Source organism: Larus michahellis, chromosome 5, assembly GCF_964199755.1.
Source record: "Larus michahellis chromosome 5, bLarMic1.1, whole genome shotgun sequence".
NCBI classification, from domain to species: domain Eukaryota; kingdom Metazoa; phylum Chordata; class Aves; order Charadriiformes; family Laridae; genus Larus; species Larus michahellis.
The window spans coordinates 11,354,450-11,369,386 of NC_133900.1; the positions used below are offsets into that span (position 1 = coordinate 11,354,450).

The 14,937-nt window shown below is 57.2% G+C and overlaps 2 protein-coding genes across 3 annotated transcripts; both read left to right on the forward strand.

Annotated features, from left to right (window-relative positions):
* Positions 1 to 2,545: 2,545 nt before the first annotated feature.
* On the forward strand, positions 2,546 to 6,389 carry IBSP (integrin binding sialoprotein). Of its 2 annotated transcripts, XM_074588964.1 has the most exons (6): positions 2,546 to 2,605; positions 2,687 to 2,737; positions 2,865 to 2,936; positions 3,126 to 3,182; positions 5,187 to 5,288; positions 5,593 to 6,389. In XM_074588964.1, the coding sequence occupies exons 1-6, from the start codon at positions 2,552 to 2,554 to the stop codon at positions 6,181 to 6,183; spliced, it is 927 nt and encodes a 308-aa protein (XP_074445065.1). In that variant the 5' UTR covers positions 2,546 to 2,551; the 3' UTR covers positions 6,184 to 6,389. The 2 variants fall into 2 exon arrangements, with proteins under 2 accessions (XP_074445065.1, XP_074445064.1); XM_074588963.1 differs by having other exon boundaries at positions 2,561 to 2,737.
* A 2,893-nt stretch (positions 6,390 to 9,282) lies between these two features.
* On the forward strand, positions 9,283 to 13,832 carry MEPE (matrix extracellular phosphoglycoprotein). Its single transcript, XM_074588496.1, has 4 exons — positions 9,283 to 9,366; positions 10,829 to 10,882; positions 11,651 to 11,743; positions 11,841 to 13,832. Exons 1-4 carry the CDS (start codon positions 9,307 to 9,309, stop codon positions 13,830 to 13,832), a joined length of 2,199 nt encoding a protein of 732 aa, XP_074444597.1. The 5' UTR covers positions 9,283 to 9,306.
* Positions 13,833 to 14,937: the final 1,105 nt, after the last annotated feature.

Consider the following 14,937-nt stretch of genomic DNA (forward strand, 5'->3'; position numbering starts at 1 on the left):
AACAAACAAACAAGCTTTATCTTACTGGTCCTAATCTGGGAATTTGGTTAACTGGAAATCCTTTGCTTCCCAATCAAATTCAGACTCAAACTGGGCTCCCCTGGCTATGGGTGAGGCTTTCAGCAAGCATAGCCCCTGGCTTCGAGCAGAAACATGGGTGTTCAGGTCTTCCACTGCAAAACAGATTTTTCTGCCCTAAATAACCATAGTTTTATCACCGGCTAACCTGCGCATCGCCGACCTGCTTGACGGCATGTGTTTTCCAGCTCTGCTCTTCCCTCTCTGAGGGTTGTAAGGCTGAAGGCGTCGCGTGGAGGATTTGTAATTCTCCTTGCCGCTGCGGAAAGCAAAGCTGCATTTGGTGAGGAGTTGTTCCCCTGAGCTGCTGCAGCCTGGGCACGCGCAGGAGCGGCAAAGGGGCCTGTGCAAGAAAAATTTGGGAAAGAGGGAGCAGCGGTGCACTGCAGAGCTGGGCGACTGAAATCGCATCAGGAAATGATAAATATAGGGAAAGGAGAAAGGATGTCCCTGTCGAGATGGGTGCAGGGGGGCAGCGGCAGCACCCACGTGCCCCCCTCCCCTGCCATCAGGTGCGGGGCAGGAGAGGTGGGCTCCAACCACCGGCCGCATCCTGCCACCAAGGTCCTCGCTGAGCTTTGGGTGGCCACGAGGGTGGTGTTTTTGCATTTTTTATTTTTTTTTTTTGCTGCAGGCAGTTATTCTGCTTTGCTGGGGACATGTAGAGAGCTGCCAAATCTCAGCCAGGGAATACCTGATTTTGGACTGTGGAGGGCCTGTGTGGTTCAAGGGGCAGGAGAAACAAAGCAGACTTGCATTTTGTAGCGTCGCTGTGGCAGAAATGGCTCTCAAAGGGGGACTGGTGACACCTGTATCCAAGTCTTTTTTTCTTTCCCTGCCCTTCCCAAGGCCCATTTCACCTCTGCAGGCAGCCTGGAGAGGGACTTGTTTGGATTTAGCCTTTTTTTGTCTAACGGCTATTGCCCGAGTGGCTGTGGAGCTGGGCCTTTGAGGTTGGTCTTTTTTGTCTTCTTAAAAAAAACAGTGACAGCATTTCCCAAAAAGGGAGGTAGACACCCCCCCCCCGGAGAACAGATTTCCCAATATTTATTTTAATTTAAACCCAGAGTGTTATTATACCCTCCAGCCTCCCGGCCGTTCCTCTGAGGCCAGACCCTCAATTAAGTGGTGCAGTGCAAACCTCCCCGGGTTTGGCAGTGGCGTGGGGCGCTATGTTTGTGCACCAAATCTGCCAGTATTGAATTTTGGGGGTTTTCTGGCACACTCCGGCGGGCTGGCGTCATTCTGGGCAGGGCGGTGACTGGCTGGGAGGTGGGGGGGGGGGTGCAAAAATAGACCTTATATCCCAGCGGGGCAGCAGCAGGAGGAAATCTGTGCCGGCTGACTCGGCGGTAGCCATCGGTGCTGTGGTGGGGTAAGCTTGCTGCTGCTTTTCCCAGCTGGGTTGTGCATTGCTGCCTGCTTTTTGCAGGGGGATGGGAGGGCTCAGCTTGCTGGGGGGGCTGAATGCTGCTTTTGCCCCTTTCCTGGGTCCGTGGCTTCGCGAAGCACTCGGGTGGAGGGGATGAGCATCCAGAGCCTCGCTGCATGGCCGGGGAAGCTAGCGTGTGGTCAGCTGTTTTCTAGCCCGAGTTAAACAAAAATGGGGAAAGTTCAAGCGCAGATAAATACAATAGCAGCTCCCTCCAAACCTCAGCGCAGCAGATGGTGGGTTTAGCCGGAGGAAAGGTAGGAAAAAGGAAGATTTTAGTGGGCCTGACTGAGCCCGGAAGGATGCCAGGAGCGGAGGATGGGGCGCTGCGGGAAGGGTCAGGCGTGCTCCTTGCCGGGGCTGGGATGGAGCAGGGTAGGCTGGGTTTTGACGCTTCAGGGATGCAGCTTGGACCTGCCCAGAGCCAAGCCTCTCACCCGGTATACGCCTATGGGGGGGCCTGGCATTGGTGCCTCGTCCCTGCTATTTTTGTCAATGGCAGACTGTAGAAGCCGATTTTATTCCTTTATTTTGTTTGCTTATTTATTTTTCCTCAACGAGGTGAAACTCTTCTGTGGTGTAATTCCCAGGGGCATTGCTCCCTGGGCAGAGCCCGAGCAGAGCCGTGGGAAGGCGGCCGCAGTAGGCAGCGCTCCCGCCGGCCGCTCCTGTCGCGTCTATGGCGGGGGTTGGTTTTCCCACTCGCTCGCCGGCAATGGGGAAGCAGGAGAGAGTAGCCCTGCTCAGGGCAAGCAATGCATCCACTACCAGGTGCGACTCACTTTCCTGGTATTTCGCGGCTTCTTGAAAAAACAAAATGTATTAATGGAAATTGAGGTAGATCGGTCAAAAAAAAAAAAAAAAAAAAAAAAAAAAAAAAGGAGGACTCGGGTCTCCAGAGGGGTTGGGGTGACCCCATCAAGAGGTGGCTGGAGGCCACCCTTCTCCCCGCTCACCCTTGTGGACACAAACACCTGTGTGGTTGCATTCTAGACGAAAAGCAAGCCCTCACCATGTTCTGCTCTCCTAGAGTAAGCAGCCATGAGGACTGCCCTGGTCTTCGCCTGCCTGGTGGGGATGGCGTGTGCCTTCTCGGTGAGTGCTGGGCAGCCGGGGGAACCCCTCAGCCTCGCCAGGGCTGGTGTGGGGCATATGCCAACCCAGCTTTTCCCCCAGGTCAAGAGCTGGCTGCGGCGAGCCAATTCGGATGACTCAGAAGAAAACGCGGTAGGGTCTCCCCCCACCCTGCGTGCCCAGCCCCACGTGGCGCTGGCCTTGAGGACGAGGGCGTTTCAGTCAGTCCTGTACCCGAGCCCCCAGGCTGATGGGATTTACCCTCCTCTTCTCCTGGTAGGTGTTCAAGAACAGGCACCGCTATTACCTGTACAGATACGCCTACGTGCATCCTCCGCAGCGACGGTACCAGGTGGGTGCTTTGGAGGGGTTACTGATGCTTCACCCCCCACCAAATGCGGAGATAGTGGCCCAAATGACATGGGGGCACAGTCTGCACCCCATCTGCCACTGGCCTGTGGGGTTGGCCTGAGACCTTCGTGCTCATGACACCAGTGGAGACCTGCCAGCAAAGCTATGGCTTGGTTTTCCCTCTCCTTAGGGCAGTGACTCATCGGAGGAAGAGGGGGACGGCTCGGAGGAGGAGGAGGAAGGGGGGGTGAGTATGTCAAACCAGCAGCCTGCAAAACAAATACAGGAAATTGGGAACTATCTTTTGTTTTGTAGTCTCTGCTCATCAGCATTTGTGAACGATGACCGCCCACAGCCTTGCACTCTGGATACAACTGGATTTTCTACTCTGGGCTTTATTTTATTATTTTTTGTATATTTTTGTTCCTTTTTCTTCTTCTTTTTTTTTTTTTTTTTTTATTTTTTTAAGAGGATGGGCGGGGAACCAAACAACCCGGAGACAAACTTTCTGGGTTTTGAGCCATTTTCAGTGGCTCAGAAAGGAGAAGGGTGGGCGGAAGGGCAGAAGCAGGGAAGCTCACCCGCAAGGTGCTGTTAGGTACTTCTCTCGCCTTTCCCTTTCAGGGTGCATTGCCCCCATAGCGCTGATAAAATTGCTATGGAAAATACAGTTACGCTCTGCACGAATGCATGTGGAGGGACACAAACTGGTGCTATATTGGGAAATGCATGTTTGTACCAGCCCAGCCGGTAACACTCCTCCTGCCCGCTGGGTCAATATAAGCTTGGGCACCGCTGCCTTTGCAAGATTCACCCTGGTCCAAAATTAAATGCCAGGGATTACAGAGGTCTCTTGTGCTTCGCTGGGCTTCAGTGGTCTCAGGCAAACAGGTGCTTTGAGACAGGGATCAGGCATGCTTGAAAACCTATTTGTCAGGTCTAATCACAACTTTTTTTTTTTTTTTTTTTAGTTTAATGATTTGAATGCTAACTTCAGGGGTCTTTCTAACAGGAGTGTAAGCCTGGTTATCTCATCTTAAAACCTCCTTTGGAGGCCCACCTGGGGCTGGGGTGCAGCACGAGGTGGCCCCCATCTCCCAACCACCTCTGCCAGCCCCGGCACCTCCCTGCAATTTGCCCCGTTTTGCCTGTTCCTCTCACCTACCACTACGATCATTAGGGATAACTTTGAGTAGCGGCATGAGACAGCCAAAGGGGGAATTTCATTCCCCACGAAAAAATTAAGCGATAAGCAGGAACGCAGCTGTTGTTCGGCCCTTTCATTTCAAGGGCACCAGAGCAACGGCCATTCCCAGGCACGGATGCTGTGTGCCTTCACTGGCAGGGGGCGGTCAGCAAGACAAATCACGATGAAAGGCCCCAAGGTCAGTTATCGGTATGTAAAGAGCACCACTACATCGGCTGCTAGATGGGGGGCATTGCTTCCATTGGCACCGTGCAATTTGGTGGCTCCTCCAGTGGAGAGGAAAACAGCTTGGGTTTTCTTTGGCATCAGATGCACCTTTATTTTAAGTGTCTGAGTTGGCCCAAACCACCAGGGTGAGCATCCTTAGTCTTGGCACGAGAGCAGCGAGGATTGCCCAGGGCAGGGACGGCAGTGACCCCGTGTCTCCCCACCACGGCTGGGTTCGTTTGCCAGGTGCTCCTCCTCCCGGGCTGGGAACAGGGTGAGCTGCCCCACCAGTTCCTCAGTGGTCGCTCCAGGCTCTGCTCGCGTCGTGGTTATTGATTGCCCTTTCTAGCGGCACGGACTGCCGTGCACCCTGCTGAGAGACCCGCTCCGCTGCATGGTCCCTGGGGCAGAGTGGTGCTGGTGGCTTATTGCTGGTGGGGTTCAGACTCACGCCTGGCTTTGAGGCCTCACACTCTTGCCAGCCAGCTATACCTGGTTTGTATTGTGTCTGCATGTCGTGCGCCCGTGGCTTGCTTTGTTTATTGGAAACCGGGAGAGGTAACTTCAAAAGCAAACTTCTAGATGCTTTGTAAAGCCAAACGCGTAGCCAGAATGGGAACACCCAACTCCAGCCACCACCACTTAATTGCATGGCTTGGGCTGCCCTGCTGCAGCTTCTCAATTTCAGCCTGGGGTGAGATCCATGGGAAAGGAAGAAACTTGGAGCAGCACCCAAACGCTGCGAAGGGGAGGCTGCGTGCCCCGCTCACTCTGGGAGGGCTGCGCTCTGTTCACGCTGCTGACCACCTGCCCCATGTCCTCTCCCTGTCCCTGCAGGAGCCATCCCATGCTGGCATCGAGGCACCTGGCCACCCTGCCAGACCAGCCCCCGGGGACAGCCAGGGCAGGCTGGGAGAAGACGTCACATCCCCCCAGCAGGTGTGGTTTTGGGGGGCTGGAGGGGAGCACCCATGGTGGGGGGGATACGTTCACTGCATGCTTGCTTGCACCCATGGGATGCCCTGCACCCTGTTTCTGCTTGGGGGTCTGCTACGCAAGATGCCCACAGCTGGGCTCCCTCTGGTGGGAGGGACAGAAGGGGTACCCCAAAAAGTCAGCCTTGCTATGCAAGGCACGGGGGGGATGCTCAGCTGTGCCCACACCTGCCCCATGCCATGTGGCACTGAAAAGCTGCAACCTCCCGACACCCACCTAAATGCTGTGTTATTTCCCCCTCCGCCAGGGCAAGGGCTGTCAAGGGCCCCCGAAGGGGGGCAAGAACAGCGCTGCTGGCAAGGGAGATGACTCCGAAAATGAAGACAGCGACGAGAATGAGGAGGAGGAAGAAGAGGAGGAGGAAGAAGAGGTAGCCGAGAATGAGAATGGCGTCAACAGTACAAGCACCAACACCACTGAGGGGGCAGATGGGCCTCATGGCAACGGCACCGCGGTGGCTGAGGAGGGTACGGGTGTGGCGGAGGACGAGGAGGAAGAGGAGGAGGAAGAAGAAGAGGAAGAGGAGGAGGAGGAGGAAGAGGAGGAGGAAACTGAAGCCACCACCATAGCCAGCACCACCAGCGAAGAGGGGCTGTCCCAGGGGACCACCATGGGAGATGTGGGACCAACGGACGCCACCACGGCTGGGGAGCAGTGGGAATATGAGGTGACGGCCGGAAGCCATGGCCAGGGGGACGGAGGCACCACTGATGGCAGCTATGGGGAGCAGGACGAGTATGCCCGCGGCGACAGCTACCGGGCCTACGAGGATGAGTATGGCTACTACAAGGGGCACGGCTATGATGTGTACGGCCAGGATTACTACTACAGCCAGTGAGCGGGTCGGGGGTGGCCCTGGTGCTGCCCCGTGCCTGCCTCATCCCACTCAGGAATGTGCATCTGAAGGCCCACTGCAGCCACCGCGTGCCAGAGGGGACAGCAGGCTGCTTGTGATATGCACCGGCTCCGTCCCAGGCTTTTTTTTGTTTTTGTATCTCACAAAGCGAAATGAAATAAAGCAACCGAACTGAGCTTGTTGGTGACAAAGGGTTTGCCGCTGCATTTGCTGGGGTCAGCAGGGCGGCATGGCGCTCGGTGGGCGGAGGGGCGCCGGTGCTCGTGCTGCTCAGGGTTAAATCTCTTTGTTCCAGCTCAGACGAACACAAAAGGAGGGAGGAACCGAAAGGCTAACTAGGAGAGCCTTCCTCTGCAGAGTCCCCTCTGAAAAATGTAAGGGCATTTTTAAGGTCACTGCTGTGGAGTACTGCCACACCTTGTGTAGAGTTGACATGAATTTGCAGTATGTGGGCGACGCTAACTTTACCACATCTTCCACTCCTTGGTAGCGTGCCTACCACAGCCTGATCATACGCCAGGCAGTATTAATAAAGACATTAATTTCTCTTTCTGTGCATCGCTAGCTGAAGATGCACACCCCTGTAATAAGAGCTTTGCTTCTGCATCCCCGCACCAGGCCTGTGGGTCCCACCGAGGTGGGCGCCTCGGACACGTGTTTCGGACATCAGCGTTGCAGCCCAAAACGGTCCACGTCTCTCTGCACAACACAGTCTCGTCCCCAGGGCAAGACAGGGCTGTCACAGTGACAGCAGTGCGTCCGCTTGACTCCTGCGTCAGGGATGAGGGATGGGGATGCCTGGCTCGTGGTCCCCAGGATCCCTGCCCAGAGTTACCTCCACAAGGAATTGTGGCCCCAGACAACTGGTGATCAGCACCAGGCATTGGAAGGACCAAATTCTGATGGGTTTCAGGGAGGTGCCCCCATTTAGGAAAAGCGATGGCCCTCACGTACGGCTTACGGCAGGTACTGCACTCCCCTTGCGCTCCTGGAAAGGAAACCTGCGTTCAGCTCCCGATATAGGTCCAACTGCAAAACGAGTTTCTATTCTTGCAGCAGCAAGCTGCTGGCTGCTGTACAAAACCGCCTTCGTGTGCCAAAGCTGGGCTGCAGCTGCCGGGGTGGGCATGGGGTGCTGCCTGCAGGGTGGGCACCCCCCGGGCTGAATCCCTACAGCAGCACTGGGGAGTCCCGCACATGCTTGCCGCCGGCGGGGGGAACGCGAGACCCATGGTCCACAGCCCCAGGGGGTGCTCAAAGACGTCAGGGAGCCAGAAGAGACAAAGGGCCCTGGCGCTGCCGGGGGCTGGGTCCTGCTCCCATGGGGTGCCCTGCCTGGTCCTGTGTGCGTCAGCCCCCCCGGGCAGCTGGCCAAAGCTCTGCCTCCCTGAGCCAAAGCGCACCGGCCGGCTGCTCCGGTACCCGCGGGGCAGCACCTGACTGCGTCTCTCTGGCTAGGGGGAAAGGGCAAGAGTCCTCCTGGCTCTGAGATTTGCTCCTGCCTGAGGCCGGATGCTGATGGTTTAAGCATTTCTGCTGTTAATGTAGCAGTGATGCCTGCTCCCAGGGTTTGGGTTGGGATGGGATAGGAGCTGTTGTGACCATCAGGGCAGTGAGCAGCTGAGCCAGGCTGGCCATGTGGGGACCAGCGATACCACCAAAGCTAGAGGAGGGCAGGAGGAGAGTATGTACGTTGTGCACATCCTTGCAGCGCCTTCCCGCAGCAAACGTGGGCTCGGAGGAACCTGTGCAAGCGGTGCATGAAAAAAAAAAAATCCTTTTTCTTTTTTTTTTTTTAACCAGTCTTCTATTTTGTATTTGCACCGGACTGGAAGCAGGGTGGTTGGGGTTGAAACCCGAAAAGCAAATGTCAGAGACTACGGCATGGCCGCATCTCTCAGCTTGACCAAGGCTGCCCCATGATGCTGGTCGTGGCCACAACCCGGCCAGGCTCAGTGTGTCACCCTCCCCTCTCTGCAGCCCTGCTGGCTTTCCCATGTCAGTCACAGTGAACACGCTGCAACCCACTACACCCCCTCTTATCAATATCCTGGCTGGATGAGTGCCACGCTAAGATCTGCGCTAATCATCGAGCAATTTCACCTTCAGAACAGATATTTATAAACTGTGCTTTCTGTTTATCCAGCCAGGTGGAACATTTGATAGCTGTCTTCCACCACAAACACATTTTTAGCTGGAAATTACTCCCCCTGGTTATCTGCGGGTGCTGCCAGCCCTGACAAATATCCCTGGGCAGAAGCTGATTGGCTCCGCACGGCTGGGGCCAACTTTAAATTTCAGCAAAGTGGGCACAGCCTCCACGGTCTGCCGCTGGGATCTGCCTCCGACAGCGAAAGGTAATCTTACCTAGTTTGCCTACACTGTCTCTCCCCAGCTCTTCGGCTCTGCCTTCCTCAAGCAAGGCATCTCCTGCGTTCACTCTGGGCAAGCTGGAGCGGGGGTGAGGAGACAGCCCGGGCCTCAGCTGCGCGCACCTCTGCATTGCGCTCTCTTAAGCTTTGTAACGCTGATCCTTGTGCCTGAATTTCCTTCCGATGTTTTCTGTCGTTGCACGGCTGAAAATAGTCTCCGGGCTGTACCTCCAAGCCCAGGCCAGGGCGGATGGGTGAAATGAGAATTGTCAGCCGACAGAGCTTTTGTCTCCTGCCATTTAGCACTGCAGTTGGAAAGAGCATGCGAGTTTCTTAATTCAGACTTAACGGGTCAGCCTGCAGCAGTTTTGGTGGTCATTTATTGCAAATATCCACCCGAGCTGCTTTGGCAGAGCGAGTTAAGAAACTTTTAACGCCTGGTGCCAGAGCACCCACACGGTGCTGCTGGCTGCGCACGTGTCCTTGCTCACCGCCATACGCACATGGCAAGCACATCGCCTTTGCTGCAAGGAGTGCAGAGAGGCAGAGCGACGCTGAGGGCCACCGCAAAGGCTGGGGAGAGCTAGGGTCACTGGATAACCCCACTGCCATGGGGGCTGTGGGACCGCAGGAGCTTTTGGGTTGCCGCTGACCGGGACTGTTGGGAACCGCGAGTGCTGGGAAGACAAACTCCGGTGACGCTTTGCTTTGTGCCCCCAGGAGCTGCCCAAAGATGCAAACAGCCCTCCTTTGCTTGTGCCTGTGCCTGCTCAGCACGGCCCTCTCGACACCCGTAAGTATGGCTCTCCTTGGCTTCCCGGTGTGCCGCTGAAAGCGTGGGGTGTACCTCCCAGTGCGCTCCAGTGCACTTTCAGCAGCAGGAAAACATGAGTCGTACTTGCATATAGCATCGCTGGGGCTTGGGGCAGGGGGAACGGGTTTGAGGTGCTGGCACAGAGGTGAACCCAGCAAGAAAAATATATTAGCACTGAGGTGCCTGTGCATGTCCCTTTAATTCAGCAGTTCGGGCATTGTGCAAGGGCCCATCTGGGTCGCTGTAGCTCTTCCCCTGGGTTTCTGCAGATCTGGGATCTGCTTTTGGCCTGGGAACAGCCCGAGCGGAGCCACGGGAAGGGAGGTGTGGGGAGGATGCTCACCTTACCCGTTGAGGGTAACAGGGTCGGAGGGGTGCCGGCAATTGTAGTCCAGCTCTCCTAATGTGAAATTCAGCCAGATGTAACTGAAACACAGGGCAAACCAAGATAAATGTAATAGCAGCCATTTTTGTCCTGCCTAACTGTTGCCCAGCACAGCTAGAGTGAAAATCTGCTCCTAGCAAAGGCTTGCTTTTGCGTCAGGGTAAGGAGGAGGGAAGCCACGTCTCCCCCCCCAAGGGCTGGGTCCTGTCAGTGCGTTCTTTAGCCCCCAGGGCAAGTTTGTATAAATGGGTCTGTCACAGGGCAGCATGTGGGAAGGCAATAAATCAGTGCCGATTTGCTTCCCAGCACAGAAGAGAGACGGTTAATATTCTGCTGCATAACCAAGTCTGTAATCCAGCCTTTGTTTACAAACAATGGAATAACCTGGGAATATTTAACACTCCGGGGCACATTTCTGCCCCTTTCAGCTAGCTTGGAGTGCTTCAGTGGCTGATTTTGCTGAAACCGGAGGGGGCTCTTCTCCATGTGGCCCTCTCCCCCTCCAGCACGTAGGTAATGCCCCGAAATGGCTTGGTGGGTCTCCCACCTCCAGATCCCCCATCCCCGAGGGATCCACTAGCCAATACATCCCTAAAGATGCCAGGATAATCAGGGGAAGCCAGTTAAGAAGTTCCAGGCTCCCACTGCAGCCGTGCGTTGGAGCATTGTGGTGTGAGCAGTGGTGCCATGTATTAAAACCACTCTGCAACAAAAATCCTCCGCAGCAGAATCCAGTACAAGGGTTTTTGCAGACCAACAGTATCCTGTGAAAAGTTGCATGCAATGCAAGCATGCTGTAGCAGAATTTGCGATACTTTTCAGATCCTGGAAACGGGTTTTTCACCTTTTCTACTACTGCTGGCTTTAAACCAGCACCCCAGGTAGTGCCCGGGAATTTATTGGCTTACCAACACAGTTTTCCCACCCTTCCCTGGACACTGTGGTGTGCCCATCACGCTGGGCAGGGCAGGCAGCCGGCAGCAGGCATTGGCCGCTACCTGGGTGCCGCAGCAGTGTTTGACATCTCAGGTCTCGCTTGTGTTTTGTTGTCCACAGGTGCCACCGCCACTGCCTGGGAGAGCTGTTGGGAACTGTGTGGGACAACACCGGGTAAGTCCCCCCTGCCCAACCCGGACCCCGTGGGGTGCCCTGCACCGGGGCGCAGGGAGAAAAAGCCGCTTTTGGAGGGCAGCCCCAGTAGCTGTGGAAAAAGATACTGGTCCCCTCACACTTGAGCAGCCCTTAAAAAGAGCAGGGGAGGGGAAAGGTGTGCTGTGCTCAGGCAAGGAAAGGGCCTCCCCCCACTGGCTGCTCCTCTGCCCCTGCCCAGCCACAGGTCACAAATGCTTGGTGTACCTACAGGTGAGGTTGTAGAAGTCCCAGGCCCAGCTGCTACAGGGTTTTTTTCAAAGTGTATCAGTGTAAAATGCATCAATAGCAAAATTCAGATAAGTAGTGTGGAAGAAAATGCTTGGTTTTGCCAACTGGAAGACAGATGCTATCCTTCCAGTGCTTCGGTTGCCATCAGTCCTATCACTCATGTCTGATGGAACCATCAAACAGGTTGTTTATTGACGCCATAAGCTACCTTGAAAAAAACCAAACAAAGAAACAAACAACCCACAGTTCCTGAAAGCAAGCAAAGGTGGTAAATGAGCCCAAGGGAAAACCAAACCCTGAAGCCCTAGATGCGAGCGCCCGCATCCTTCCCAGCTCCTTGCCTGCACTTGTGGCCACGAGGTGGTGGGAGCTCCTGCCCGTCCTGGCGACCCATGGTGCTGGTGAGACCCTGCTGTGGTGCCAGGCACAGCAACAGGAGATCCTGCTGTCACATTTAGTAAGAAAATTGTGGCTTTTGGTCATTTTCTTCCCCACCAGATACTGCTGAAAGGCTGCAATGCCAAGCATGGCTTCTACGTTTTCAAATATGTCTATTCATTTTCAACGAGGAGGAACCAAACGCAGATAAAGGTGAGGCAGCATGGCAGGACCCCGGCTTGGCTGCGGTGCCCCTTGCAGCTGGCAGGTGCTGGGGCTGACCCTGACCTCCTTCTCGTGTACTGCACAGAAGGAAGAGGCTGACAGCCAAAGCATCGACCCCGGCCGCCAGCTGGGCGACTACAATGCCAGGCCGGGGCCGACGGAGGATGGGGCAGCGCCGGAGCAAGGTGACAATGACAGCACTGATGTGATGGAGAACGGGACCGGCCTCAAGCCCGAAAACCGCAGCGTCACAGGTTTTGGTGGGGATGTTCTCAGTCCTCGCCCAGGCACCAGCACGCGAGCGCGTGGTGGTGTCGGTATCGCAGGTCCCACCCCTGCCAGCTCGGAGGGTAGCGGCGACCTGGATTTGGTGGTTGAAGTCGAAAGCAGTGTTTCCACTCTCCCCCAGGGCTCCGGTGAGGCCATGGCAGGGAACAGGTCTGATGTTAGGAGTGAAGACCGGGAGGATGGTGCCCCCAGGGGCATTCCAGTGGAGGGGGCCATGACAGCCGGGAGGGAGAGGGCACCCACCACTGGAGGGGCTGGGGACGAGGGTAGTGGCGAGGCCACCATACCTGGCCAAGGGCGGGAGGGCGTCATGCGGGGCACAGGGACAGGAGGTGCTGCTCTCACCTCTGTCACTGAGAAGATGGAGAACGTCCAAGTTGACACCAAAGGTGTGGATGAATATGCTTACATCCCTGACCCAGGCAGCGTCACTGTCACCCATGGGAAGGTGGGTAGCACAGTGGGGGACACCAGCTTCACCCAAATCTCTTCGGACAAGGACGACGAAGTCAACATCTTCATTGGGAGGGCCAACATCCATGTGGGGGAGCAGGAAAACACCCAGGCTGGTGCCACTGTTGGCAGCGAGAATGACAACATCTCCACTGCAGGAACCAGCAGTCCCTTGCCCAGGGTGCGCGTCACTGCAGCACATGATAGCAATGACGATGATGGCATCCCTTCTCACAGGCAGCCTGAAGTACCGGCCACCACAGCCACCCCAAGGCACAGGGACAGCACCAGGAGCAGCCCTGGGGATGGCCATCCCACAGGAGATGATGCGGATGGTGCCACCACCATTGGTGACAGAGAAGAACCAGTGTCTCCCAGCCCCTGGAAGGTCACTGGTGGTGAGGGGACCATCCCCGTGGAGGCTGGCATCCGTGAGAAAGGTGATGATGAGGCAAGAGGTGAGGGGCAGAGGTTTGAGGAGAGGCCAAGCCGCCTGGCTGTCACCACCCCCCGCCAGGGGGGTGCAAAGGATGCTGTTGCCACTGTCCCAGACAAGGGGGCCAGCATCCACCTGGGCACCACCATGGCATCCCCCGGGGTGAGCGAGGACAACTGCATCACCACCCTGGGGACAGCCAGCAGCCGCAAGGCAAGCGAGAGTGCCATGGTGGGGAGAAGGGGGAGCGGGGAAGTGGGGCCAGCCACCCCCCAGCCCCACAGGGAGAGATGGCCTGGGGCGGGGACAAGGGTCCAGGTGGGTGGAGCAGGGATGGAGAAGACACCCAGGGTGGACAAAGCGCCATCCTCACGTGGGAAAGCTGGCAGCCAGGCATCAAGTGGGGCCCAGGTGAGTGCTGGCAGCCGCGGCAGTGATCCCGCAGGCAGGCCACGTGCCACCGAAGCTGGGGGCAGCCCCCCTCTGCAGGCAGGGCAAGCGGGGGCCAGCGTGGCAGCGGGTAAAGGCCAGGAACGGGGGCGAGGTGGCAAGACCGGGGTGGCGGTGCCGGGGGCCGGGGGTGGCCGCCTCCCCGGGCGCCATGGCAGGAGGCTGGGGGTGGGAGCACCGGGGGCGTTTACAGCGCTGGGCCAGAGCAGGCAGCTGGACCAGGTGAAGCGTGCCGACGAGCTCCACATCCGCGAGCGGTCGTTTTACACCCTCGGCAGGGTGGCGGGCGGCCCTCGAGGCCCCTACACCGGCCCCAGGAGTGCCGACAGCAGCCAGTCCTCTGAGGGCGAGCGGGGCAGCCAGAGCGACAGCCGACAGACAGGACTGCAGCCCTCGGGGTGGGGAGCCCCAGGGCACCCCCACGGCCGCTGGAGCCGGGGGACCCTCTGAGGGGCTGCTGGTATCCACCCCAGCGGGCCCCAGCAGTGGAGCTGGGGGGTCCTACATGTCGCGTCTCCCTCCAGCATCTCCGCTGCAGGCACTGCTCCTGCCTGGGCGAGAGGTGCCCCGCACGTTGGTGGGGGTTGCGCAGTGCTTTGCAGCCCAGGAGCCAAAAATCACTGGTTCACGCAATCAATCCTGCTGTTAGTTTTGGGGGGGGGGGAGGGCTGCGTCTGGCACTGCGACAGCCATGCACGGGTTTGCTGTGCTAGACAGCCATGTAACAGCAATCACGCTCCGCGGCGTAGGGTAGCGCTGTTCGTGCACTGATGCGAAACAAGTAAATGAACAGCGAGAAAAAGCCTCTGTCCTCACTGTTCCACTTCCAGCCTAATGGAGAAATAAAGGCATTTCTGTACCTAAGGCTCTGCTGACTTTGATGTTTGCAGCGTGAGTTTAGGCAGCCGCTTTGCTGGGGTGAGGGGGGGCTAGTCCCTGGGCACAGGGGATTTCAGGCCCCAGCGCATCCCTGGCCCAGCCATAACCTCTGGGGCTGCAATTTGACCAAGCAGCACCGCACATCCCTCCCTTGGGGTATCAAACCCCACCCTCTCCTACCCAGGGCCACCTGCCTCCCCAGGCAATTTATCTTTGCTGAGGAGCCCCACAGAGCATCTATCCCCTCAGCTCATCTCTCTCTCACAGCAAGAAATCCCCATCACACCCTCAAGCGCGTTGACAGGGCACTTGCTGGCCCTGCTGCACTTCCAGCAGCACCATAAGGCCCTGGCCACGCCACCGCCATTCCCACCGCTGGGCCCTGCACGTGAGCCAGGCTGGGCTTCGACATGCTGGAGCCGTGCCGCCAGCGGTGCCCAGAGTTAATCACTGTTTATGCAATTGCAGGTTGCTTTTTCTGTCCGAGAAGCTGCTAAAAGGGGTGTGCTCGGCAACACGCCGGAGCAAACGGCACAGTGGGAGCGGCGTGGAACCTCGTGGGGAGAAGTGCCACTCTCAGCACGCCGGGAGGGGACTCCCCGACGGGAGACGGGGTGAGAGCAGCTACGATGTCGGCGACGTACCCGCAGAGCCCCTGCTCCCCTACCCTCTGCAC